Raw genomic sequence first — 25,961 nt, 5'->3', positions numbered from 1 at the left:
ATGTAGCATCATGTTTTTTTAATTATGTGGGGACTTAAAATCCCCCCTCAAAAAAAAAAATTCTCTCTCTCTCTCTCTCTCTCAGATGGGAAATCCGAGTTTGCTCGTATAGTGCTATTTGGATTTTACAAAATATCCGAACTGCTATTCAAAGTTCGGATAATGGAAAAAGTTCGGATTATCTGGGTAGTTCGGATACCCGAATATTGGATGAGCACCACTGCTCAGGTGTCCTTTAAAATGACAGTTTAGCAATAAAAGGGAAGAAAACAGCATTTTTATTCTTGCAGTTATAGATGGTAGGAGCTGGAGGACAGAAAATGAGTCAGGAAATAGTTAACTAAGGAAGAGAAGAGACCACTGCTAGCTAAGAAAAACAGTCATAAATTAGGATTAGATAAATTAATTAACAACTGCTGGGGTCAGTGTCAAAGCTGTAAACGAAACCAGCAGAGCTCACTGATGTTTGTGAATGCCTGCATTAAAACTCAGCGGAACTTAGTTCTATCTGCTTTGTAATGTAAATCCCTTTTATTTCTCACATCCACTTGTATGTCCATCATACAGAAGAATGACTGTTATAACACATCAAGAAGTGAGAGAGAGAGAAGCAGGGTTTGGGGAACTGTGGAATTCAGCTATTAGTGCAGTGCAGGGCGCTGGCTGGCTGCGCTGCGGGACCAGAAGAGATGATTTACTTTGACATATGACCTCTTCTCTCTCCAAGTCATGCCGCCCTTCTTATCTTATCTAATTTTATCGCCCTAGGCCGTGGCCTTTTCGTCCTTTCCAGAAATCCGCCCCCGCTTCCGGCCCCGTCCTCCCTCAGCTCTTCACAGCGTCTCTGTGTGTCCCTGCACATGTGCAGTAGCTCGAAACACGGGACACACACACAAACAGAAAGTGCAGGGATGCAAAGACACTTAACTATTATTATATAGGATAACTGCGTTTGACTATGCACCAACTCACAAGTTGGATTGTATCACTGTTGTACCACTTGCCATGGCCAGTAGGTGGGGCAGGGGAGGGATGGAGGGTGAGAAGAAATCAGGATGTCGGCATGGAGCATCTGACCAACAGGTGCAGTTTACACTGTATTGTTTTTATTGCAAATTGTATGTATGTTTTGCAATATCCATTTAATTGCATAATTTACATGAAATGCAGGTATAAAAGAGGATTAAACAAGGCTATAAGAACCATAGGTGGAATATCTAATGTAAACATGCAGTGAACTCCAGATATCATGTGTAGCATTTTATTTACCCAGGAGGAAGAGACGAGCTCTATGTGGGCAGGACTTGTCCTCTGTATTCTTCTGCAACTTCTCCATGAGTTTCATGACTGTAATAGAATCCATGAATTACTGACAAAATACATGAGGTATGAACCACTGACTGGACAGAGGAACGAGGGATGAAGCACTGAGTGGACTAAGGAATTAGGGACTGTCCCTTCAAAAGAGGGATGGTTGGGAGCTATGATGGTAATGGAGCAGGCAGAGTTTTTGTATGGACCCTGCAGGCAAGCCTCTGCTCTGCATCTTGCTGTGTACACTTACCAGCTTGCCCGCACTGTAATTGCTCTGTATTGCACTTTTTTTTGGAAGCGGGAAAAAAGGGCGCAGGCAGCTAGTGGACAAAAAGGGAGCCGGAGTTAAATAAAGTTTACAAACGGCGCCCGGAGATTTTTAATGATTTATAACTGTGCTTGTGGTGATTTAAGTTTATAAAATGCACCCGTGCCGAATAACGTTAATAAAAATACTAAACATATTTATCTTATTTAACTAATTAAAACATTATTTAAAGTTTTATCCCTTACTGTTTGTAAAACATTATTATTCACAAAATAAAGCGATCAGTACGTAACATAAATTGCAATATATTTTTTGCAGCCACAATTAGTAAAACATTATTATCCATATAATAAAGCGATCAGTAAGGGGGATGGTTAGGGTTAGGCACCATCAGGGGGGTCTTAGGTTTAGGCACCATCAGGGGGGTCTTAGGTTTAGGCACCACCAGGGGGGTCTTAGGTTTAGGCACCACCAGGGGTGTCTTAGGGTTAGGCACCACCAGGGGGGTCTTAGGGTTAGGCACCACCAGGGGGGTCTTAGGGTTAGGCACCACCAGGGGGGTCTTAGGTTTAGGCACCACCAGGGGGGTCTTAGGTTTAGGCACCACCAGGGTGGTCTTAGGTTTAGGCACCACCAGGGGGGTCTTAGGTTTAGGCACCACCAGGGGGGTCTTAGGTTTAGGCACCATCAGGGGGGTCTTAGGGTTAGCACCACCAGGGGGGTCTTAGGGTTAGGCACCACCAGGGGGGTCTTAGGTTTAGGCACCACCAGGGGGGTCTTAGGGTTAGGCACCACCAGGGGGGTCTTAGGTTTAGGCACCACCAGGGGGGTTTTGGGTTTAGGCACCACCAGGGAGGGTCTTAGGTTTAGGCACCGCCAGGGGGGCCTTAGGTTTAGGCACCAACAGGGGGGTCTTAGGTTTAGGCACCAACAGGGGGGTCTTAGGTTTAGGCACCACCAGGTGGGTCTAGGGGTTAGGGATAGGTACAGGGATGGTTCTGTGTAAGAGTAGGCTTAGGTATAGTTTTAGTAAAATTTTAGTAATACTTACTAATGTTTTACAACACTTATTACGAACGTAGTTATATTTATATCATCGTTATAAAGAATATTTTCAGATTTTATTATAAGAACAAATCATAAATGAAGGTTATTCACAATAATATACAATTATAACAATTAAACATATATTATTGTTTTTTAAATAAACGTAATTATAAGTTTAACTTTTGAAACAGGGAAGATTAACGTTTTCACAATTGCCGATTTCATAAACATTATTTAGTGATTTATAATTTTGTTAAACATTATTTGTAAACGAAATATAGCACACTATTTTTATAAACGCTATTAATGATTAATTATTAATTAGCGTTTACACCCCGCGCCCTTTTTGTCCGGGCGCCTTTTTTCCCCCTCAGCCAGCCTAGTGTTTCACATTGCCTTATACAAAAACCTGAATGCAGCAGGCCCTGCACCAGCCCTAAATCATTAAATGCGAGGCAGCCTGAAGGGAAATCTCCCCCTTCCCCCCTGGCCAGTCCTCCCCTGGCATGTGCACAAGGCTTGATGTACTGACCAGTGATGAAACTTACCCAGCCAGATCGCAAGGAGGCAGATAGGAGGGTCCACAGAAAGCCCGACACTAATGAGTGCTGTGGTACCTGTTACAAAACAACAATTAAGTCTATAAAATACATAATAATAATATGGGAGGACATTAGACTATGACTGTGGTAGGATTAGAGTGTGAGCTCCTCTGGGGACAGTCAGTGACATGACTATGTACTCTGTAATGTGCTGCAGATGGCAGTGCTATATAAATACATAATAATAATATGGTAGGACATTAGGCTATAACTATGGTAGGATTAGATTGTGAGCTCCTCTGAGGACAGTCAGTGACATGACTATGTACTCTGTAATGTGCTGCAGAAGATGTCAGTGCTATATAAATACATAATAATAATATGGTAGGACATTAGACTATGACTATGGTAGGAGTAGATTGTGAGCTCCTCTGAGGACAGTCAGTGACATGACTATGTATTCTGTAAAGTGCTGCAGAAGATGTCAGTGCTATATAAATACATAATAATATGGTAGGACATTAGGCTAGGACTATGGTAGGATTAGATTGTGAGCTCTTCTGAGGACAGTCAGTGACATGACTATGTACTCTGTAATGTACTGCAGAAGATGTCAGTGCTATATAAATACATAATAATAATATGGTAGGACATTAGGCTATAACTATGGTAGAAGTAGATTGTGAGCTCTTTTGAGGACAGTTAGTGGCATGACTATGTACTCTGACTGTAAAGTGCTGCAGAAGAAAATTTTGTAAAATAAACAGCCTAGGCTAAGCCTCAGTGGGAGGGCAGGCCTACATACCAATATACAGCAATAGGAAGTGTTTCTTATGCTGAAACCAGGCTGTTTAAAGCAAAAGTGGGTATCCTGCATAATTCACTGCATTGTACTGTGTGTCACTACAGGGCCTCTTTAATCTATCACTTCTTAAATTAAAGTAAATCTGAAGATTAAAAATCAGCCTTTTAATCTAAGTACATACATGTATTGTTGCCAGTGTAGTTCCTCTCCTCTGTCTTGGGTGGATCTGCAAAATCCAAGAGTAACAGAACACTGTTAAAAAATGAAGAACATGACTGCACCTCTAGCATTAACCTCATTAGGGGTAACGCCGAGCTACACTTGGGGTTAAAAACTGCAGCTCGGAGTGGTAACCCCGAGCTACATTTGTGGTAGCCACCGGGAGGTCCATGCAGAGCATTGCGTGCAGCGGGCGTTCTCACCCACCTCCCGGGCGATCCAGATGCTGGCGGCCATTCCTCTTCCTGTCCACAGAGGCTCTGCATCCCCCTGGTGAAATCGCTGACTGTCGTCATGGTGACAGCCAGCTATCTCACTATAGGGTTACAGCGCTACCCGGAGGACGGAGGGAGAACTGCAGCGCTGGATCCCAGGGAGGTGAGTAAGTGCAAGGGCTGCTCCAAGCTCTCTCGTGGTATGATTGTTTTCTTGCTTTTAGGGTCTAAAAGCACATGAAAAAAATGTACCGGTTTCAGGGCTGGAACCCACTGGAGAGATTTTGTGAGCATTGAGGGAGGGATTCAAAACGCTAGCGATTTCCCTAAACGCTCAGCTAATGTGAATGGATGGGCAGAATTCCTCCGGAGCGATTGCGATTACCAAAATCACAAACGCAGGACATGCAGCATTTTTAGCGTTTAGCGACTAGCGTTAGCGTTTCTGCATTGTAAAGTATATAAACGCTGGCGTAATCGATTGTCAAATCCTACACGGAACGATTTTGCTTGTGTTTTTACATTATTGCACACTGTAACAAAATTACAATTAATTGAAAGGACCAATCAGAATTATAAACTCTAATCGCTACACAATCGCTTGGAAAGGTTGGAAGTCCTGTATGAATTTACAAATATTTATAGACAGTTCTGTCACATTATAGGAAAATGTGTTTAGTAGTGATAATCATAATATGCTAATTAGGATTACCCAAAATGTAGCATTAAAAAAAATTGTGATTACACCCCTACATAGTCATGATTTGGAAACTCTATTGATTTCGTGTAATTGCATCGTATGTTAAGAGAAATAAGTAAAAAAAAATAAAAATTTAAAAAGACCTTGTAGTTTTTGAGAAAATTGATTTTAAAAAATGCAAAAGACAAATGTTTTTTTATACTCAAACTGTATGATTTGTTCCCACTAACAGGGCCGGATTTAGGCCAAGGCCACCTAGGCCATGGCCTTGGGCACCACATGAGCAAGAGCACCAAATCAGCAGGCTAAAGTGGTGCAGCATTTGCAAGCTTGCAAATGCTGCAATGCAGGGAGATCAGGCGATCGCCTGACCGCGGTACTCTGCTGCTAGCCGCCTGTGCAGGGGCCACCTTGCTCTCTGTGCACGATTGCATTGTGACCGGCGGCTATGGACTTGGGCTGCATTGGAGACGGAAAGGAAGAGGAAGTTTCTGGACTGGAGATGAGCAGAGAAATGAGTGACACTGATGACTGCTGCGGTGTGAAGGCGAGCTGGCTACCTATACTGAAAGGGGGGGGCGGGGAAGGGATTAAGGGAGTCATCTAGCTACCTATACTGGAGGGAAAGGGGGGAGGGGGCATCTTGCTACCTATACTGGGGGAGGGGGGGTCATCTGGCTACCTGTACTAGAGGGAAGGGGAGGGGTCATCTGGCTAACTATACTGGAGGGAAGGTGAGGGGTCATCTCACTACCTATATTGAAGGGGGGTGGCTGGTGGCAGTGGCCTTGGGTGGTAAAAAGTACAAATCCATCCCTGCCCACTAAGGGGTGACACCCGGGTAGAAGCAATCAAGGCTCCAGCCAGTGGGGCCAATTGACATTGGGGGGTCTGGGGATGTGGGGACTGGGGAGGGGGGCTGAAATCATTCCTCCCTCCCCATGGGCCCCCCTCCTGTGTCCCCCGGCAGAGTTGAATGCAGCGGTGCGCACCTGATCCCAATGCATCCATTATCCTCAGCAGCCGTCTATCACTCTACTTCCTGTCTTCTGTATGACAGATATAGGGTGGGCAGAGTGCGGGCAGCTGCCGAGGATCATGACTATATCCGGATTAAGTGAGATTCACTCACAAGCCACTCTACAGTGCCCCACTCTGCAGGGAGGCCCATGGCGAGGGTGGGAGGAATGATGTTGGCCCCCCTTCTGGACAGGGTACCACCAGATCACCAGGCAAGCTATATGGAGACAGGGAGGGAGGTTATCACCAGACCACCGGTGATGCCACATGGGGGGTACCACTAGTGTGCTACTACCCCTTCAAAACCCTTGCTAAAAACAAAAGATTGATGGGGTGAAGGGGGCTGTAAATAATCAGCACCAGAGGTCAAACACCCGCCACTAGGTGCGCCACTGCGTAGAGACATTTGTAGGGTAGGGTTAGAAGTTTGAGCTGTATTCAGACAAGTGGCGGCCATTGAGAAGATTAGCAGTGAGGAACTGAGGAGAATGAAGGGACTGGGAGAGGTTTAGGATGAGTCTTGAATGTTACAGTGTAGATAGAGTATAATTATATAACACTAAAGCCTAAACTCCGCTCATTCATTGCTTTTAAAATACATACCTGTGTTGTGTACGGCATGGCTATCCTTCCAGGGTTCAGCTGGCACCGTTGTAGTTGGATCTGCAAAAACGAGCAATATCAGAAGAATCTTAAACACCAGAAATGCTTATGTAAGCTTCAACACAACATGTGGTTAGATGTCTGAGATGTTCACTAGAGAGGTAACTTCAATAACATTGAATACAAAAATTAATTTAAATGAAAGTCCAGTCACACTTTAATCTTGTTTTGAATCAGGATAATACTTTGATGGTTGCGGATGCGAACGGGGGAGCCAGCGCAGCACCGGGGGCACCGGGAGAGGAGAGGGAAGGCTCATTAGGACCGAGCCTTCCCTCTTCTTAGGTGAGTATCTGACTTTTTTTTTTAAATATGGGGTTACATTAGCTTTAAGAATAGGCTCCATTTACACTTGTTACGTAAAGCAGATTGGAACGGGAGTGGAGCAGGAGTGGATTGTGAAGCCCAGCCTAGCCCATTGGACTGCAGCTGGAGCTATCCCATTGTAGTGGACTGCGGCTGGAGTCACTGCTTTTAAAGCCTCCATGTACAGATATGTCCGGGACATGGGCTGCAACTGTCGCACTCCATGGGCTCGATTCACAAAGCGGTGATAACCCAGTTAAATACTTTAGGCGTGATAACCATTTTATCATGCCTAAACTCAGTTTAGCCATGATAAGTTTAGGCATGATAAGTTTAGGCATGATAAGTTTAGATAAGTTTAGATCGCAAAGTCCCGCACGCAAAGCAGCGCCATTAAACTCTATGCGACGTTTCGCGCACCAGACTTTGCTAGCGCAAAACTTTTGATCAGCTGTACACTGCGGTGCTAACCCAGTTGGTGCTATTGTTATCATGCCTAAACTTATCATGCCTAGGGCTCGATTCACAAAGCGGTGCTAACCCAGTTAGAGACTTTAGGCATGATAACCATTGCACCACGTTGGTGAAAAGCCAGTTTAGGCGTGATAAGTTTAGGCGTGATAAGTTTAGGTGTGATAAGTTTAGGCATGATAAGTTTAGGCATGATAAGTTTAGATAAGTTTAGATCGCAAGCAAAGTCCCACACACAAAGCAGCGCCATTAAACTCTATGCGAAGTGCACCAGACTTTGCTAGCGCAAAACTTTTGATCAGCTGTGCACTGCGGTGCTAACCCAGTTGGTGCTTAAACTTATCACGCCTAAAGTTATCACGCCTAAACTTATCATGCCTAAACTTATCATGCCTAAACTTATCACGCCTAAACTTATCACGCCTAAACTGAGTTTAGGCGTGATAAGGGGCTTTTCACCAGCGTGCTAACTGTTAGCACCGCTTTGTGAATCAGGCCCCTAACCTTATCACGCCTAAACTTATCACGCCTAAACTTATCACGCCTAAACTTATCATGCCTAAACTTATCGGGCTTGATTCACAAAGCGGTGCTAACCCAGTTAGAGACTTTGGGCTTGATTCACAAAGCGGTGCTAACTGTTAGCACGCCTGTGAAAACCCCCTTAGCACGTCTAAACAAGCTTTTCGCCCATAAAACTTTACGCGTGCAAAACTTTATGCGCATAAAACTTCACGCGCGTCCCGCACAGAGCACAGGGCGCTCCGCGCGAAGCGCCCATTAAAGCCTATGGGACTTAGCGTGCGTAAAACTTTACGCGCGCAAAGTTAGGGCCTGATTCACAAAGCGGTGCTAACAGTTAGCACCCTGGTGAAAAGCCCTTTATCACGCCTAAACTCAGTTTAGGCATGATAAGTTTAGGTGTGATGAGTTTAGGCATGATAAGTTTAAGCACCATGGGCTCGATTTACAAAGCGGTGCTAACCCAGTTAGAGACTTTAGGCGTGATAACCATTGCACCACACTGGTGAAAAGCCAGTTTAGGCGTGATAAGTTTAGGTGTAATAAGTTTAGGCATGATAAGTTTAGGCATGCTAAGTTTAAATAAGTTTAGATCGCGCGCAAAGTCCCGCACGCAAAGCAGCGCCATTAAACTCTATGCGAAGTGCACCAGACTTTGCTAGCGCAAAACTTTTGATCAGCTGTGCACTGCGGTGCTAACCCAGTTGGTGCTTAAACTTATCATGCCTAAACTTATCACACCTAAACTTATCATGCCTAAACTTATCACACCTAAACTTATCACACCTAAACTTATCATGCCTAAACTTATCACACCTAAACTTATCATGCCTAAACTGAGTTTAGGCATGATAAAGGGCTTTTCACCAGGGTGCTAACTGTTAGCACCGCTTTGTGAATCAGGCCCCTAAAGTCTCTAACTGGGTTAGCACCACTTTGTGAATCAAGCCCTAGGCGTGATAAGGGGCTTTTCACCAGCGTGTTAACAGTTTGCACCGCTTTGTGAATCAAGACCCTTGTGTCAAGCTCATTGCTGAACCAGAGACAACCTCAGAAGTGTCTTACCTGGACTAAAAACCTAAAAATAAAAATCAGGAAATTTGATTTGCATTCAATTTTTGAGGACAATTGTTTTTATCGAAGGAACAGGAAAGTCAAATGTTCTGGCTGAGTCGTGTATGACCACCTTAAAATGTACCTGAGACGGGAATGGGGGAAAACGTATACATACTCGGCCATAAAGAGAACCTGAGATGGCGAGGGAGAGAAAAATTATACACACCTGGGGCTTCCTCCTGCCCCCTCCAGGCTTATCCCTCCCTCACCGTCCTCCTTCTGTAATCAGACCCCAAAAGTCTACCAGTCAGCGCAGGCGCAGAGTGTTCCCGCTACAGGAGCTCAATGGGGGACTACGCGCAGCCACACATGCGCAGTATGGCCTGGACGACCTTCCGGGGCATATTGCAGAAGATCCAGGAGTCGGAGGAGGACAGCTAAGGAGCGATAAGCCTGGAGGGGGCTGGAGGAAGCCCCAGGTGTGTATAATTTTTCTCTCCCTCGCCATCTCAGGTTCTCTTTATGGCCGAGTTCACACTGAATCCATTGTGATGTGCGTGTGACTCTCTGATGGGTAAAAACTGAAGAAAGAAAAGAAAAGCACAACATCAGCAGACACAAACACAACATGCTGGAACTCACCAGCAATCATAACATGGAACTCTAGCTCTTCTTTAGTTTTCCATACGGCCACTTTGAAAATCAGACCGTCCATTGCTGAAAAATTCTTTAGCACGATGGTCCCGGTTTCTTTGGTAAACTGAATGCGATTTGCGTAAACGCCAAAGCCCTTGAAACCTCCATGATAATTTCCAATGCGTCCATCTACACCCGCACCGGGAGCCCCATAGACATAAAACCCCTCATCACTACCGATGTTAGATAGCTGCGGCACTGAAAGATGAAGATCTGACCCGTACTGGCCGGGGATCTGCTGTATTCCTGCCCCGGAAACTCCTGGAAAACAACAGAAGTATCTCACATCAACACATCCTTCTATCTTCATAAAATACAACTTATAGAAACTTACAGCAAACCTGTGAAGGAAAGAAGTAATCCTCAGACACCCCACCTTGCCAGGACCCTCTTCTTCTTTGCGGCAGCGCTCCCATCCAGGTATGCGAGCAAGTACAGCTCATGCCTGCGCAGTGGCATGGAGCCCCACGCATGTGAAGGAAAAAGCCATGCACAAGCAGGTCTGTGCTACTGCACATGTGCAAACAGAGCGTGCGACTGCGCAATGCGCCAACACTTGTACATGGACGGGAGCGCAGCCATGGGAACATATTCAACAAAGTCTTGCGGGTCCCAGCTCTGGATCCCTAAGGTGAAGGAGGAGGAGTAAAGCCTCTGAACCATCCAGACACTTACCTATTTTGAGCTAAGAATTCAATTTGACTTTCTTTTTTTGCTTTCAGGTACACTTTAAAGCATATCTAAAGTGACATGTGGCATAGTGGGACAAACATGTGAACATGATTACCAGTGCTACTTAGGGCCAGATGTATCAAAACATTACCGACAGCTTTTTCTTCTAAAACAGTTCTAGCCAGCAGAGGAACTGTTCTGCATAATATTAAGAAAATTCGTAAATCCTACATATTACCAGAAGTTTAGCGTGAATTTCTAGAACAGTAATACATTTCAGAAAGGTGCAAATCCATTCCTATGCTGTCGCAGATTAAGAAGTAATGCTTAATTGCAGTTCTACAGATTGCACAGCAGTGCAGGCTAGGCATGATTTGTGAAGGGCTCCTCCCCATGCTGAATTCCTCACTCAGGGCCTGCCGGTATCAATACAGCAGATGTATTGGTTACCTCAGCAACAGCAATTTTCCTCACACACTGCACTGTCTGAGAAACCTTCCTAGCTCCTCCTATTTCACAACAGTTTAAGAAGGAAACTGCACTATCTAGTAATTTCTTAAGATGCCTGAGACAGTTCCGCTCGGATTTCTAAAAACCTACTAATATTTTGTCTCAGACACTCTTGATAAATGTCCCCCTCAGAACTTACCTGTATTCACTTTTTATTTAACATTTAATACATTTAGTAAACCAGTGCCGTATCTGTGCTGTCAGATTTGCAGCGACAGCTCTCCTGAAAACTAATTAGAGGCTATGAAACGTGTGTGAGGCTGTGGCAACATTTCTCATAGCAGGACAGTCATGAAAAATAAAGTCGGTCATCATTACTTTGTGTGGGAGCTGAATCAGCAGAATGGGCAGTAAGAAATTGATGGGTGAGTAGCTTTGTATGGTAGTGGTTTATCTGCTTTTTTAACAGATCTCTCCTGAAAAGTGACAAAAGTCTGTATACTGCCACAACTTTCTACAGCTTTATGCCTGAAGTTAAAGCCTGGTATTTACATTCAATTTTAATTGGCCAATTTTACTACTTCCATGTAGTATGAAAGCCAACAGATACTGAATACCATGAACAGATTGTGCGTGCTACATGGAGGTGGTAAAATTGGTCCGTGATTGGCCAATCATGATTGAAAGTGTGTATCAGGCTTATAGGACAACTGTAACCAGAGGGATATGGAGGCTGCAATATTTATTTCCTTTTAAGCAATTCTAGTTGCCTGGCTGTCCTGCTGATCCTCAGCCTCTAATACTATTAGCCATAGACCCTGAACAAGCATGCAGCAGATCAGGTGTTTCTGACATTATTGTCAGATCTGACAAGATTAGCTGCATGCTTGTTTCTGGTGTAATTCAGACACTACTGCAGCCAATTAGATCAGCAGCGCTGCCAGGCAACTGGTATTGTTTAACAGGAAATAAATATGGCAGCTTCCATATCCCTCTGACCTTGGATGTACTTTAACCAGTTCACCCCCAAGGGTTTTTATCCTAACGGACCAGAGCAATTTTCACCTGTCAGTGCTCCTCCCTTTTATTCCCTAATAACTTTATTACTACTTATCACAAGAAAATGATCTATACCTCGTTTTTTTCGCCACCAATTAGGCTTTCTGTGGATAGTACATTTTGCTAAGAATTTTTTTATTCTAAATGAGTTTTAATGAGAAAAACAGAAAAAAAAAGGAAAAAAAAATATTATTTCTCAGTTTTAAGCCATTATAGTTTTAAAATTAAACATTCTCCTGTGGATAAAACAAACACGTTTTATTTGCCCAGTTTTCCCGATTATTAAACCGTTTAAATTATGTCCCTATCACAATGTATGGCGACAGTATATTATTTTGAAATATAAGTGTTATTTTTCTGATCTGTTTTTTTTGTTCTGGCCATAACTACAAGCCCCTATGTAATAAATTAAAATTCATTTTCCCCCATAAAATATAGATTAAAAAAGCTGAGTCCCTAAGGTAACTATTTTTTTTTTTAAGCTGATTTTTTTTTTACAAGTGTTTTTTTTTTGGGGGGGGGGGGGGGGGGGGGAGAGGGTTGGAAGTGTAATTTTATTAATGAAGTGTATGTACTTGAAAATGTATGTATTGTATAGATGTAATATACTCTTTGGCCACAAGATGGCGCTAGTGAACACTCGTTATAGGAAGTGTTCACTTTTTTTTTTTTTTTTTTTACACACTTTATTTAATTGTTACATTTCCTGTTTATGTGAGTGGATGTAGCCGCTGTTCACGGTCACGTCCATTCACTCCAGGCACTGCGATTGGGTAGAGGACCGTTCGGTCCTCTTCCCCAATCACTCAGCACGGGATCCCGACGGAAACAGCGGCGGTAGCGGCGCGCACACGGCGGTAGCAGCGGCGGGAATGCGCGACGTATTAAAACGTCATGTTGCCGATAATAGAGGTAAGCATGACGTTTTAATACGTTAGGATGGTGGTAAATGGTTAAGCCTTGGCTGTTTTTCTTTCATTTAGTTTGTGCTGACACTTCTATATTCCTGTGTATGAATGAAGACCGGTGGATTCTGGGGGAATAACATTATGACTCATGCTCAGCAAGGAATATAGGAGTGACTTGCTTGTGGCAGTCATTGTACATTTCTCCTTAGCTGGGTTTGTTTGTTTCTGAACACCGTTTCCTGTGTTGTCGCACATAACGCTTTGCAGCAGATCCATGGTCAGCGGAATGCAAAGTGCTGACCTGCGCTATTCTTCCAGTGTCTCACTAGGCTGTTTGTCGTATGACATTCTCATCTCATGTCTATGGTGTAATGCCCTACCCGAAAATACTACGATAAAGATTGTATAAAGAAAGTATAATCACATTGTATTGTGTGTTGTCAAGACCGCTTCAATTGCCTATGACACACATTTGCACATTCCTTAAAGAGGACTTGTAACCCAAATCAGGCCCAGATTTACATCATAACAGGAGCCTATAGGCACAAATGTCCTGGCACTCTAGACTTCGCCCTTGATGCAGTGGTGTACCTAAAGAATTTGACACCCGATGCTGATTACTTCCAGACACCCCCCCCCCTCCCCCCCAAAAAAATAAAAAAATAAAATGTGATGGGAGGGTTGACGGATAGAGTTGGGCCGAACGGTTCGCCTGCGAACGGTTCCATGCGAACTTCAGTGGTTCGCGTTCGCGTCCCGCAGGCGAACTTTTGCGGAAGTTCGGTTCGCCCCATAATGCACCATGAGGGTCAACTTTGACCCTCTACATCACAGTCAGCAGGCCCAGTGTAGCCAATTAGGCTACACTAGCCCCTGGAGCCACTCCCCCCCTTATAAAAGGCAGGCAGCGGCGGCCATTACGGTCACTCGTGTGCCTGCACTGCCTGCGTTAGTGAGAGTAGGGCGAGCTGCTGCAGACTGTCTCTCATAGGGAAAGATTAGTTAGGCTTAGCTTGTTCCTGGCTGCATACCTGTTCTGTTCTGTGAACCCACCACTGCATACCTGTTCTGTGAACCCACCACTGCATACCTGTACTGTGAACCCACCACTGCATACCTGTACTGTGAACCCACCACTGCATACCTGTTCTGTGAACCCACCACTGCATACCTGTTCTGTGAACCCGCCACTGCATACCTGTTCAGTGAACCCGCCACTGCATACCTGTTCAGTGAACCCACCACTGCATACCTGTTATGTGAACCTGCCACTGCATACCTGTTCTGTGAACCCACCACTGCATACCTGTTCTGTGAACCCACCACTGCATACCTGTTCTGTGAACCCACCACTGCATACCTGTTCTGTGAACCCACCACTGCATACCTGTTCAGTGAACCCACCACTGCATACCTGTTCAGTGAACCCACCACTGCATACCTGTTCAGTGAACCCGCCACTGTATTCCTGTTCAGTGAACCCGCCACTGCATACCTGTTCTGTGAACCCGCCACTTCATACCTGTTGTGTTCAGTGAACCCGCCACTGTATACCTGTTCTGTGAACCCGCCACTGTATTCCTGTTCAGTGAACCCGCCACTGCCGTCACTACACAAACAGCTGTTTGCGGTGCGTTACACGGTGAGTTTGGTGTGTCAGTGTGAAGCAGTACCTTAATTACACTACCTGATTGATGTATACACATGCAAGATGTTTTAAAGCACTTTAGGCCTGTCATTTAGCATTCAATGTGATTTCTGCCCTTAAAACGCTGCTTTGCGTCAAATCCAGATTTTTCCCGGGGACTTTTGGCGTGTATCCCACTCCGCCATGCCCCCCTCCAGGTGTTAGACCCCTTGAAACATCTTTTCCATCACTTTTGTGGCCAGCATATTTTTTATTTTTTTTCAAAGTTCGCATCCCCATTGAAGTCTATTGCGGTTCGCGAACTTTAACGCGAACCGAACCTTCCGCGGAAGTTCGCGAACCCGGTTCGCGAACCTAAAATCGGAGGTTTGGCCCAACTCTATTGACGGAGCGCCGAGCTTGTCAATGCAAATTGTGGGGGATTTTGGGGGGAAAAGGAGTCGTCATGGAAGTGGACGGAGCTAATCGTTATGAAACTCTGTGCTCTATACAGTGCTGCAGAAGATGTCAGTGCTATTTAAATACACAATAATATGGTAGGACAATAGACTATGACTATGGTAGGATTAGAGTGTGAGCTCCACTGAGGACAGTCAGAAAAGGGGGACATACAAAAGGAAGGGGTTCATAGGAGGAGAAGGAGGGGATAAAGAGGTAGAGGCACAAGACAAGAGAGCCTGGTGGGAGAGGAGAAATGGCAGGAAGGACTCTCATCAGGACTACAGATATCACCAGTGCTGTTTGTCAGGAACATGCTGTTAAAAGAAGCCACTAAAATCTGAAAAGAGGAAAGGGTCATGGGGGTAGATAATAGGGTGGGAGGGGGATCTAGGAAAATAGATGATTACCTGCAATCAAGCTAATCTAAATTGCCTGGAGCTTGCTTCTCTGCTCACTACAGAACTCGGCTGTCAGCACCTGTATCACTGGCTTCTGCAACAGCAGACTGCCCTGCATTATTGATTAATTACTCCGATCGGGATAAATAAACAATAGTCCAGGGCACTCTGGTATCACAGCAGCCAGTGCACATAGTTACTAATGACAGGCAACTAGCACTAAACACATCCTGCCACCTCTCCCTGCTAATAGCCCAGCTGCAGCACAGCAATCTTTCTCTCTACTCCCCCTGCTGCTCTGCTCATTCACTCACTGCAGGCTGTGTGTAGTGAGCGAGGAGACACATTGCCCACGGAACAGGAGGGGGGAAGGGGTGCTAAAGTGCAGGAAGTAGAACAGTCCCCAGCATTTTTTGCTGATCTGAGCATTATCTCGATCGAAAATAGGATCTGAAGTGAAGTGTATAAGTGTGTGTGTATGTGTCTCTGTGTGTGTGTGTGTCTCTGTGCGTGTGTGTCTTTGTATATGTCAGTGTGTGTATGTGTGAGTGTGTTTCTGTGTGTGTATGTGTCTCTGTGCATGTGTGTGTTTGTGTCTCTGTGCGTGTCTGTGTGTGTGTACAGTATGTGGTTGTGTGTGTGTGTCTCTGTGCGTGTGTGTGTCTGTTTCTGTGTGTGTGTGTGTATGTGTCTATATGCATGTGTGTGTCTGCATTTGTGTCTCTGTGCATGTGTGTGTCTGTGTCTCTGTGCCTGTCTGTGTGTGTGTGTGTGTGTATGTGGTTGTGTGTGTGTGTGTCTCTGTGCGTGTGTGTGGGGGAGGGGGGGGGGAATCTGAGTCCTGCATAGCCGGTGTAGCCTGTTCCTCCTTTGCACTGCCTTATATTGTATGTCCTTCTGTTTGTTATGTAGGGAGTGTTTCGCCACGTCCGCTGTATATCTTCATTGCAGGAACTGTTTGAGGAACTCAGTTCATATTTCTGCAGCGCCCCTGACTTCAGTGTTGTTGGTTACTGCTGCCCTTTGGAATACACGGACCATATAAACACTCCACGACAAGGACTGGATGTAAGGCTTATTAGCTACTACGCATGGATTACTGCTTGCTGGACTTTTACTTTTTTGTTGTTGTTGCTTTGACCTGGATAGAAAACCTGAACTGGGAGAAGTATGGAGGCTGCCATGGCTGATTCCTTCATAAGAATGTTCCTGGATGGGCCATCATGTCACATCTCAGCTTCATTACTTTGCAGTCACACACCGGGACAAGCCTGCAGCCAATGGAATCATAGCACCTCATCTGCATACTTGTTCTGGCTCTATGAGGAACCTGAGGTTAAAAAGTAGATACTTACCCAACAAGAGAGAGGCCTCTGGACCCTGCAGACACTTCCCACGTCCTCCAGGCCACCACTGTTGCCATGCGTGGACCCCCAACAGAAATCCGCCAAGAGTTTGTTGGACTTCTAATCAAGACTGCACTCCTCCTCCTGCATGAGCGCGGCCGTATGAGGTGCAGCATGGTCTTGATCCTCAGGAGGGTTCCGGACACCCGTCGTGGTCTGGAGGAGAACCTGGGGCATCTCTGCAGGATCTAGAGCAGGCATGGGCAAACTCGGCCCTCCAGCTGTTACAGAACTACAAGTCCCACAATGCATTTGCCTTTATGAGTCATGACTGAGGCTGTCAGACTCCTGCAATGCATTGTGGGACTTGTAGTTCCTTAACAGCTGGAGGGCCAAGTTTGCCCATGTCTGCTCTAGAGGCTTCTCTTAGGTGTTTTTTGACCTTAGGAGCGCTTTCTACTGCAAATCTCAACCACAAACCCAATGCAATTTTATCATGTGATTTGGCAATGGGTTTTTTATTTGGAATTATGTTTTAAGGTTTTCTCTGGCTGCTAGGAACAGATGGAGAAACCCGGGAGAAATGCAGCATGCAGGGCGTTAGCGATGGGGCAAAATCGGACCACAGGGATCCTGTAAAAGGCCTCCTGTGATTTTCTTGAATTTAGCGATTTGCATGCTACCAGAAACGAATGGCAAAATGCAGCAAATGGCATCTAGTATTAAAAGCACCCTAAAGAACAGTTGTATACAGCAAAAAAAAAAAAAAAATCAAACGGTCAGTGGCTTGGCTCTGGTCACATGTGACAGCAGAGAGACCCATAATGCCCATCATGACCTTTAAATTGGGGTCAGCTGGACTGAGATGGCCAATCAGAACTGAGCTGTAGCGCACATGAGCAGTTATGTGCGTATGCCTACTAACGTTCATGCCAAGTGCTCACTGCGTACGTACTGTATGTATGCCGGCATGCATTCATACTGGGATTCACCTGTTCACCAACAGACAGGTGCATGTTTGCCATTCACCCCGCAAACTGCACCATGCCATGTTTGACCAACACTATCAATGTTAGCCCCTAAACTAGGGGTTCCTATTTATGCTAATCTCAGTGGGACCAGTCTGCCTTTAGAGCAGGGGTCTCAAACTCAATTTACCTGGGGGGCCGCAGGAGGCAAAGTCAGGATGAGGCTGGGCCGCATAAGGAATTTCACAATCACGGCGCATCGCCGCCTCTGCCCGCCTCTCTCACTCTTCCTTCACAGAGAGGGGCAGGGAGAGGTGGCGATCCGTGCGGCGAGTGACGTCAGGAGGGGCAGAGCTGAAGCTGAAAGCTCTGCCCCCTTTCCAGGAAATGCCGGCGGATTGCCCCCCGGGCGATTTGGGGGCTCTGCAGCCCTCGTTTAGCGGCGGGGATGCAGCGGATTACTTGGGAGCACTGAAGCGAACTATAAGGAAGCTTTTGCCGGCGAGGGCCACAAAATATTGTATCGTATTGAGTTTGAGACCCCTGCTTTAGAGGATAGATTGTAAGTAGAGTCTCAGTTTAAGCACAGAAAACACAGTGGTGTGATGCACTGCCTAGGGCAGTGGTCCTCAAACTAAGGCCCGCGGGCCAAATGTGGCCCCCTGGGGCTTTTTTACCGCCCCCCCCCCCCCCACACACAAAATGTATTACTTATAGATGTGGTCAGCTACATCTTTAAATATTGGTGGTCCACATATAGAATAGCAGTGCTGACACCACCCATCCACATGGAAGCCAGAAAGCAGCAATTTTGCTGGTTTCCAATCAAATTCCACATCATGTGACACTGCTGTCCAATTGGACTGCAGGTTGTCACCTGGGTATGCTTCACTGTCTGGCCCACAAAGTCTTCTACATCATTTTATGTATACTCCGGCCCCCCAGCAGTCTGAAGTATGTTGACCCGGCCCTTCGCCCAAAACGTATGGGGTCCCCTGGCCTAGGGGCACTATGTGACTAGCCACGCCTACCTGTACACTCTGTGTCTCTTTAACAAGGCCTAGAGAGTACAATGCAGATTCTTATGAGAATCCAGACTGCGATGCAAAGGATAACTGAACTTTATATACTCAGTTATCATTTAAAGCCAGAGGATCAGCACAACAGCCAGACAAATAGTGAACCGTAGCAGCCTCCATATTTTCCTCAATACAGGTGCAAAACACGCTGATCACACACAAACTTTACTGTGATTACATGGACCCTGGGAACTCAGGCTGCTTGCTAAAGGGGGTCACAGAGGGGAGATCGCACAGCATGGAGTCATGTGACCATCGCACAGCATGGAGTCATGTGACCATCGCACAGCATGGAGTCATGTGACAAGCCCTGCCTGACAGCACCCTGGGGAACAATGGATTGTAGGAACTTTGACTTTGGCAAACTGAGGGAAATTTCTACATTACTGAAATATTTCCAGGATTAGCAATTAAATGGTTCCTTTCACTTGTTCATGGGAGTATCTGTTTCATACAGGTGGGTGAATCGCATGACTGACAATGGACACTATTTAGCTCTAGAGAGGGAAGCTCGAAGCCCTGAGCCACTTACAGTGGACATAAACTTTTGTACAGGAAGGAAGGAATACGTAGAGAAATGCACCCTGTGTGTATTTAGAGAGTTTATCCTGTCTAATTCCCCCTCATCTGTGACTAATCACCACTGTAATTTGATCTTTAAGCTGTGTCAGCTCAGGAATCTCCTCTACCACAGCAGAGCAGCTAATTTGTAAACACAGGATGTTAACAATATGTCTGCTTCCATGAAAACAGGAAGTAGACACACTGTAGATCAGGGCTGCCCAATAGGTCGATCGCGATCTACCGGTAGATCGCGACCGCCTGATTGGTAGGTCGCGGCCTCCTGGCCGCATCCCATTGACTTTTGTGGCCAGCAGCTGTAGAACGCGGCCGCTTGGCCGCGTCCTATCAGATTCTGCTGCTGGCCGCTGATGTGTGTCCAATCAGGAGTGGAGAGAGGCGCGGCTGAGAGGCCAAGGGCGGCAGTGTCATGGCTGGGGGCGGCGCTGGAGGCAACACTTCCGCCTCCTCTCCCGCTGCCCGCCGAAGCACTCCCTCAGCCGCCTGGTGATGTAAAGTAGGCTGCGCGCAGGAGGTGTCATGGCTGCCCGCATCGCTGCTGCACATGGCCTGTATGGGGAGATGACAAGCCGCAGACTCCACAGTTGAAGGGAGGTAAGTGATTACATGTGCCAGCCCTATACCTAGCCAACCTGTACTGAGGGGACCTATACTTAGTTAACCTATACTGAGGGGACCTATACCTAGCTAACCTGTACTGAGGGGACCTATACCTAGCCAACCTGTACTGAGGGGACCTATACCTAGCCAACCTGTACTGAGGGGACCTATACCTAGCTAACCTGTACTGAGGGGACCTATACCTAGCTAACCTGTACTGAGGGGACCTATACCTAGCTAACCTGTACTGAGGGGGACCTATACCTAGCTAACCTGTACTGAGGGAACCTATGCCTAGCCAACCTGTACTGAGGGGACCTATACTTAGTTAACCTGTACTGAGGGGACCTATACCTAGCTAACCTGTACTGAAGGGACCTATACCAAGCTAACCTGTACTGAAGGGACCTATGCCTAGCTAACCTGTACTGAGGGGACCTATACCTAGCTAAACTGTACTGAAGGGACCTATACCTAGCTAACCTGTACTGAAGGGACCTATGCCTAGCTGACCTGTACTGAGGGGACCTATACCTAGCTAACCTGTACTGAAGGGACCTATGCCTAGCTGACCTGTACTGAGGGGACCTATACCTAGCTAACCTGTACTGAAGGGACCTATGCCTAGCTAACCTGTACTGAGGGGACCTATACCTAGCTAACCTGTACTGAGGGGACCTATGCCTAGCTAACCTGTACTGAGGGGACCTATGCCTAGCTAACCTGTACTGAGGGGACCTATACCTAGCTAACCTGTACTGAAGGGACCTATGCCTAGATAACCTGTACTGAGGGGACCTATACCTAGCTAACCTGTACTGAGGGGACCTATGCCTAGCTAACCTGTACTGAGGGGACCTATACCTAGCTAACCTGTACTGAGGGAACCTATACCTAGCTAACCTGTACTGAGGGGACCTATACCTAGCTAACCTGTACTGAAGGGACCTATGCCTAGCTAACCTGTACTGAGGGGACCTATGCCTAGCTAACCTGTACTGAGGGGACCTATACCTAGCTAACCTGTACTGAAGGGACCTATGCCTAGCTAACCTGTACTGAGGGGAACTATACCTAGCTAACCTGTACTGAGGGGACCTATACCTAGCTAACCTGTACTGAAGGGACCTATGCCTAGCTAACCTGTACTGAGGGAACCTATACCTAGCTAACCTGTACTAAGGGGGCCTATACTTAGCTAACCTGTACTGAGGGGACCTATACCTAGCTAACCTGTACTGAGGGAACCTATACCTAGCTAACCTGTACTGAGGGGACCTATACCTAGCTAACCTGTACTGAGGGGACCTATGCCTAGCTAACCTGTACTGAGGGGACCTATGCCTAGCTAACCTGTACTGAGGGGACCTATACCTAGCTAACCTGTACTGAAGGGACCTATGCCTAGCTAACCTGTACTGAGGGGACCTATACCTAGCTAACCTGTACTGAGGGGACCTATACCTAGCTAACCTGTACTGAAGGGACCTATGCCTAGCTAACCTGTACTGAGGGAACCTATACCTAGCTAACCTGTACTAAGGGGGCCTATACCTAGCTAACCTGTACTGAGGGGACCTATACCTAGCTAACCTGTACTAAGGGGGCCTATACCTAGCTAACCTGTACTGAGGGGACCTATACCTAGCTAACCTGTACTGAGGGGACCTATACCTAGCTAACCTGTACTGAGGGGGACCTATACTTAGCTAACCTGTACTGAGGGGGACCTATACCTAGCTAACCTGTACTGAGGGGGACCTATACCTAGCTAACCTGTACTGAGGGAACCTATACCTAACTAACCTGTACTGAGGGAACCTATACCTAGCTAACCTGTACTGAGGGGACCTATGCCTAGCTAACCTGTACTGATGGAACCTATACCTAACTAACCTGTACTGAGGGGACCTATACCTAGCTAACCTGTACTGAGGGAACCTATACCTAACTAACCTGTACTGAGGGAACCTATACCTAGCTAACCTGTACTGAAGGGACCTATGCCTAGCTAACCTGTACTGAGGGGACCTATACCTAGCTAACCTGTACTGAGGGGACCTATGCCTAGCTAACCTGTACTGAGGGAACCTATACCTAGCTAACCTGTACTGAAGGGACCTATGCCTAGCTAACCTGTACTGAGGGAACCTATACCTGACTAACCTGTACTGAAGGGACCTATGCCTAGCTAACCTGTACTGAGGGGGCCTATACCTAGCTAACCTGTACTGAGGCGACCTATACCTAGCTAACCTGTACTAAGGGGGCCTATACCTAGCTAACCTGTACTGAAGGGACCTATACCTAGCTAACCTGTACTGAGGGGACCTATGCCTAGCTAACCTGTACTGAGGGGACCTATACCTAGCTAACCTGTACTAAGGGGGCCTATACCTAGCTAACCTGTACTGAGGGGACCTATACCTAGCTAACCTGTACTAAGGGGGCCTATACCTAGCTAACCTGTACTGAAGGGACCTATACCTAGCTAACCTGTACTGAGGGGGACCTATACCTAGCTAACCTGTACTGAGGGGGACCTATACCTAGCTAACCTGTACTGAGGGAACCTATACCTAACTGACCTGTACTGAGGGAACCTATACCTAACTAACCTGTACTGAGGGAACCTATACCTAGCTAACCTGTACTGAAGGGACCTATGCCTAGCTAACCTGTACTGAGGGGACCTATACCTAGCTAACCTGTACTGAGGGGACCTATGCCTAGCTAACCTGTACTGAGGGAACCTATACCTAGCTAACCTGTACTGAAGGGACATGCCTAGCTAACCTGTACTGAGGGAACCTATACCTAACTAACCTGTACTGAGGGAACCTATACCTAGCTAACCTGTACTGAGGGGACCTATGCCTAGCTAACCTGTACTGAGGGAACCTATACCTAACTAACCTGTACTGAGGGGACCTATACCTAGCTAACCTGTACTGAGGGAACCTATACCTAACTAACCTGTACTGAGGGAACCTATACCTAGCTAACCTGTACTGAAGGGACCTATGCCTAGCTAACCTGTACTGAGGGGACCTATACCTAGCTAACCTGTACTGAGGGGACCTATGCCTAGCTAACCTGTACTGAGGGAACCTATACCTAGCTAACCTGTACTGAAGGGACCTATGCCTAGCTAACCTGTACTGAGGGAACCTATACCTGACTAACCTGTACTGAAGGGACCTATGCCTAGCTAACCTGTACTGAGGGGACCTATACCTAGCTAACCTGTACTGAGGGGACCTATACCTAGCTAACCTGTACTGAGGGGACCTATACCTAGCTAACCTGTACTGAGGGGACCTATACCTAGCTAACCTGTACTGAGGGGACCTATGCCTAGCTAACCTGTACTGAGGGGACCTATACCTAGCTAACCTGTACTGAGGGGACCTATGCCTAGCTAACCTGTACTGAGGGGACCTATACCTAACTAACCTGTACTGAGGGAACCTATACCTAGCTAACCTGTACTGAAGGGACCTATGCCTAGCTAACCTGTACTGAGGGGACCTATGCCTAGCTAACCTGTACTGAGGGGACCTATACCTAGCTAACCTGTACTGAGGGGACCTATGCCTAGCTAACCTGTACTGAGGGAACCTATACCTAACTAACCTGTACTGAGGGAACCTATACCTAGCTAACCTGTACTGAAGGGACCTATGCCTAGCTAACCTGTACTGAGGGGACCTATACCTAGCTAACCTGTACTGAGGGGACCTATGCCTAGCTAACCTGTACTGAGGGAACCTATACCTAGCTAACCTGTACTGAAGGGACCTATGCCTAGCTAACCTGTACTAAGGGGGCCTATACCTAGCTAACCTGTACTGAGGGGACCTATGCCTAGCTAACCTGTACTGAGGGGGCCTATACCTAGCTAACCTGTACTGAGGCGACCTATACCTAGCTAACCTGTACTAAGGGGGCCTATACCTAGCTAACCTGTACTGAAGGGACCTATACCTAGCTAACCTGTACTGAGGGGACCTATGCCTAGCTAACCTGTACTGAGGGGACCTATACCTAGCTAACCTGTACTAAGGGGGCCTATACCTAGCTAACCTGTACTGAGGGGACCTATACCTAGCTAACCTGTACTAAGGGGGCCTATACCTAGCTAACCTGTACTGAAGGGACCTATACCTAGCTAACCTGTACTGAGGGGGACCTATACCTAGCTAACCTGTACTGAGGGGGACCTATACCTAGCTAACCTGTACTGAGGGAACCTATACCTAACTGACCTGTACTGAGGGAACCTATACCTAACTAACTTGTACTGAGGGAACCTATACCTAGCTAACCTGTACTGAGGGGGACCTATACCTAGCTAACCTGTACTGAGGGAACCTATACCTAACTAACCTGTACTGAGGGAACCTATACCTAGCTAACCTGTACTGAAGGGACCTATGCCTAGCTAACCTGTACTGAGGGGACCTATACCTAGCTAACCTGTACTGAGGGGACCTATGCCTAGCTAACCTGTACTGAGGGAACCTATACCTAGCTAACCTGTACTGAAGGGACATGCCTAGCTAACCTGTACTGAGGGAACCTATACCTAACTAACCTGTACTGAGGGAACCTATACCTAGCTAACCTGTACTGAGGGGACCTATGCCTAGCTAACCTGTACTGAGGGAACCTATACCTAACTAACCTGTACTGAGGGGACCTATACCTAGCTAACCTGTACTGAGGGAACCTATACCTAACTAACCTGTACTGAGGGAACCTATACCTAGCTAACCTGTACTGAAGGGACCTATGCCTAGCTAACCTGTACTGAGGGGACCTATACCTAGCTAACCTGTACTGAGGGGACCTATGCCTAGCTAACCTGTACTGAGGGAACCTATACCTAGCTAACCTGTACTGAAGGGACCTATGCCTAGCTAACCTGTACTGAGGGAACCTATACCTGACTAACCTGTACTGAAGGGACCTATGCCTAGCTAACCTGTACTGAGGGGACCTATACCTAGCTAACCTGTACTGAGGGGACCTATACCTAGCTAACCTGTACTGAGGGGACCTATACCTAGCTAACCTGTACTGAGGGGACCTATACCTAGCTAACCTGTACTGAGGGGACCTATGCCTAGCTAACCTGTACTGAGGGGACCTATACCTAGCTAACCTGTACTGAGGGGACCTATGCCTAGCTAACCTGTACTGAGGGGACCTATACCTAACTAACCTGTACTGAGGGAACCTATACCTAGCTAACCTGTACTGAAGGGACCTATGCCTAGCTAACCTGTACTGAGGGGACCTATGCCTAGCTAACCTGTACTGAGGGGACCTATACCTAGCTAACCTGTACTGAGGGGACCTATGCCTAGCTAACCTGTACTGAGGGAACCTATACCTAACTAACCTGTACTGAGGGAACCTATACCTAGCTAACCTGTACTGAAGGGACCTATGCCTAGCTAACCTGTACTGAGGGGACCTATACCTAGCTAACCTGTACTGAGGGGACCTATGCCTAGCTAACCTGTACTGAGGGAACCTATACCTAGCTAACCTGTACTGAAGGGACCTATGCCTAGCTAACCTGTACTAAGGGGGCCTATACCTAGCTAACCTGTACTGAGGGGACCTATGCCTAGCTAACCTGTACTGAGGGGGCCTATACCTAGCTAACCTGTACTGAGGCGACCTATACCTAGCTAACCTGTACTAAGGGGGCCTATACCTAGCTAACCTGTACTGAAGGGACCTATACCTAGCTAACCTGTACTGAGGGGACCTATGCCTAGCTAACCTGTACTGAGGGGACCTATACCTAGCTAACCTGTACTAAGGGGGCCTATACCTAGCTAACCTGTACTGAGGGGACCTATACCTAGCTAACCTGTACTAAGGGGGCCTATACCTAGCTAACCTGTACTGAAGGGACCTATACCTAGCTAACCTGTACTGAGGGGGACCTA

General features: G+C 46.6%; 1 protein-coding gene across 3 annotated transcripts in view; it reads right to left on the bottom strand.

Annotated features, from left to right (window-relative positions):
- LOC137562555 (uncharacterized) overlaps positions 1-25,961 on the bottom strand; it is a 110,756-nt gene that overhangs the window by 18,751 nt on the left and 66,044 nt on the right. For all 3 annotated transcript variants that reach the window (XM_068274032.1, XM_068274014.1, XM_068274022.1), the window contains 5 exons: positions 9,791-10,105; positions 6,734-6,793; positions 4,158-4,202; positions 3,178-3,246; positions 1,270-1,347 (listed from right to left, as the gene is read on the bottom strand). In XM_068274032.1, coding sequence (XP_068130133.1) covers positions 1,270-1,347; positions 3,178-3,246; positions 4,158-4,202; positions 6,734-6,793; positions 9,791-10,105 — 567 coding nt within the window. The remainder of the gene's footprint in view (positions 1-1,269; positions 1,348-3,177; positions 3,247-4,157; positions 4,203-6,733; positions 6,794-9,790; positions 10,106-25,961) is intronic.

The sequence above is a fragment of the Hyperolius riggenbachi genome, chromosome 1 (genome assembly GCF_040937935.1).
Source record: "Hyperolius riggenbachi isolate aHypRig1 chromosome 1, aHypRig1.pri, whole genome shotgun sequence".
NCBI classification, from domain to species: Eukaryota; Metazoa; Chordata; class Amphibia; order Anura; family Hyperoliidae; genus Hyperolius; species Hyperolius riggenbachi.
This window is presented reverse-complemented; position numbering and strand designations above follow the sequence as displayed.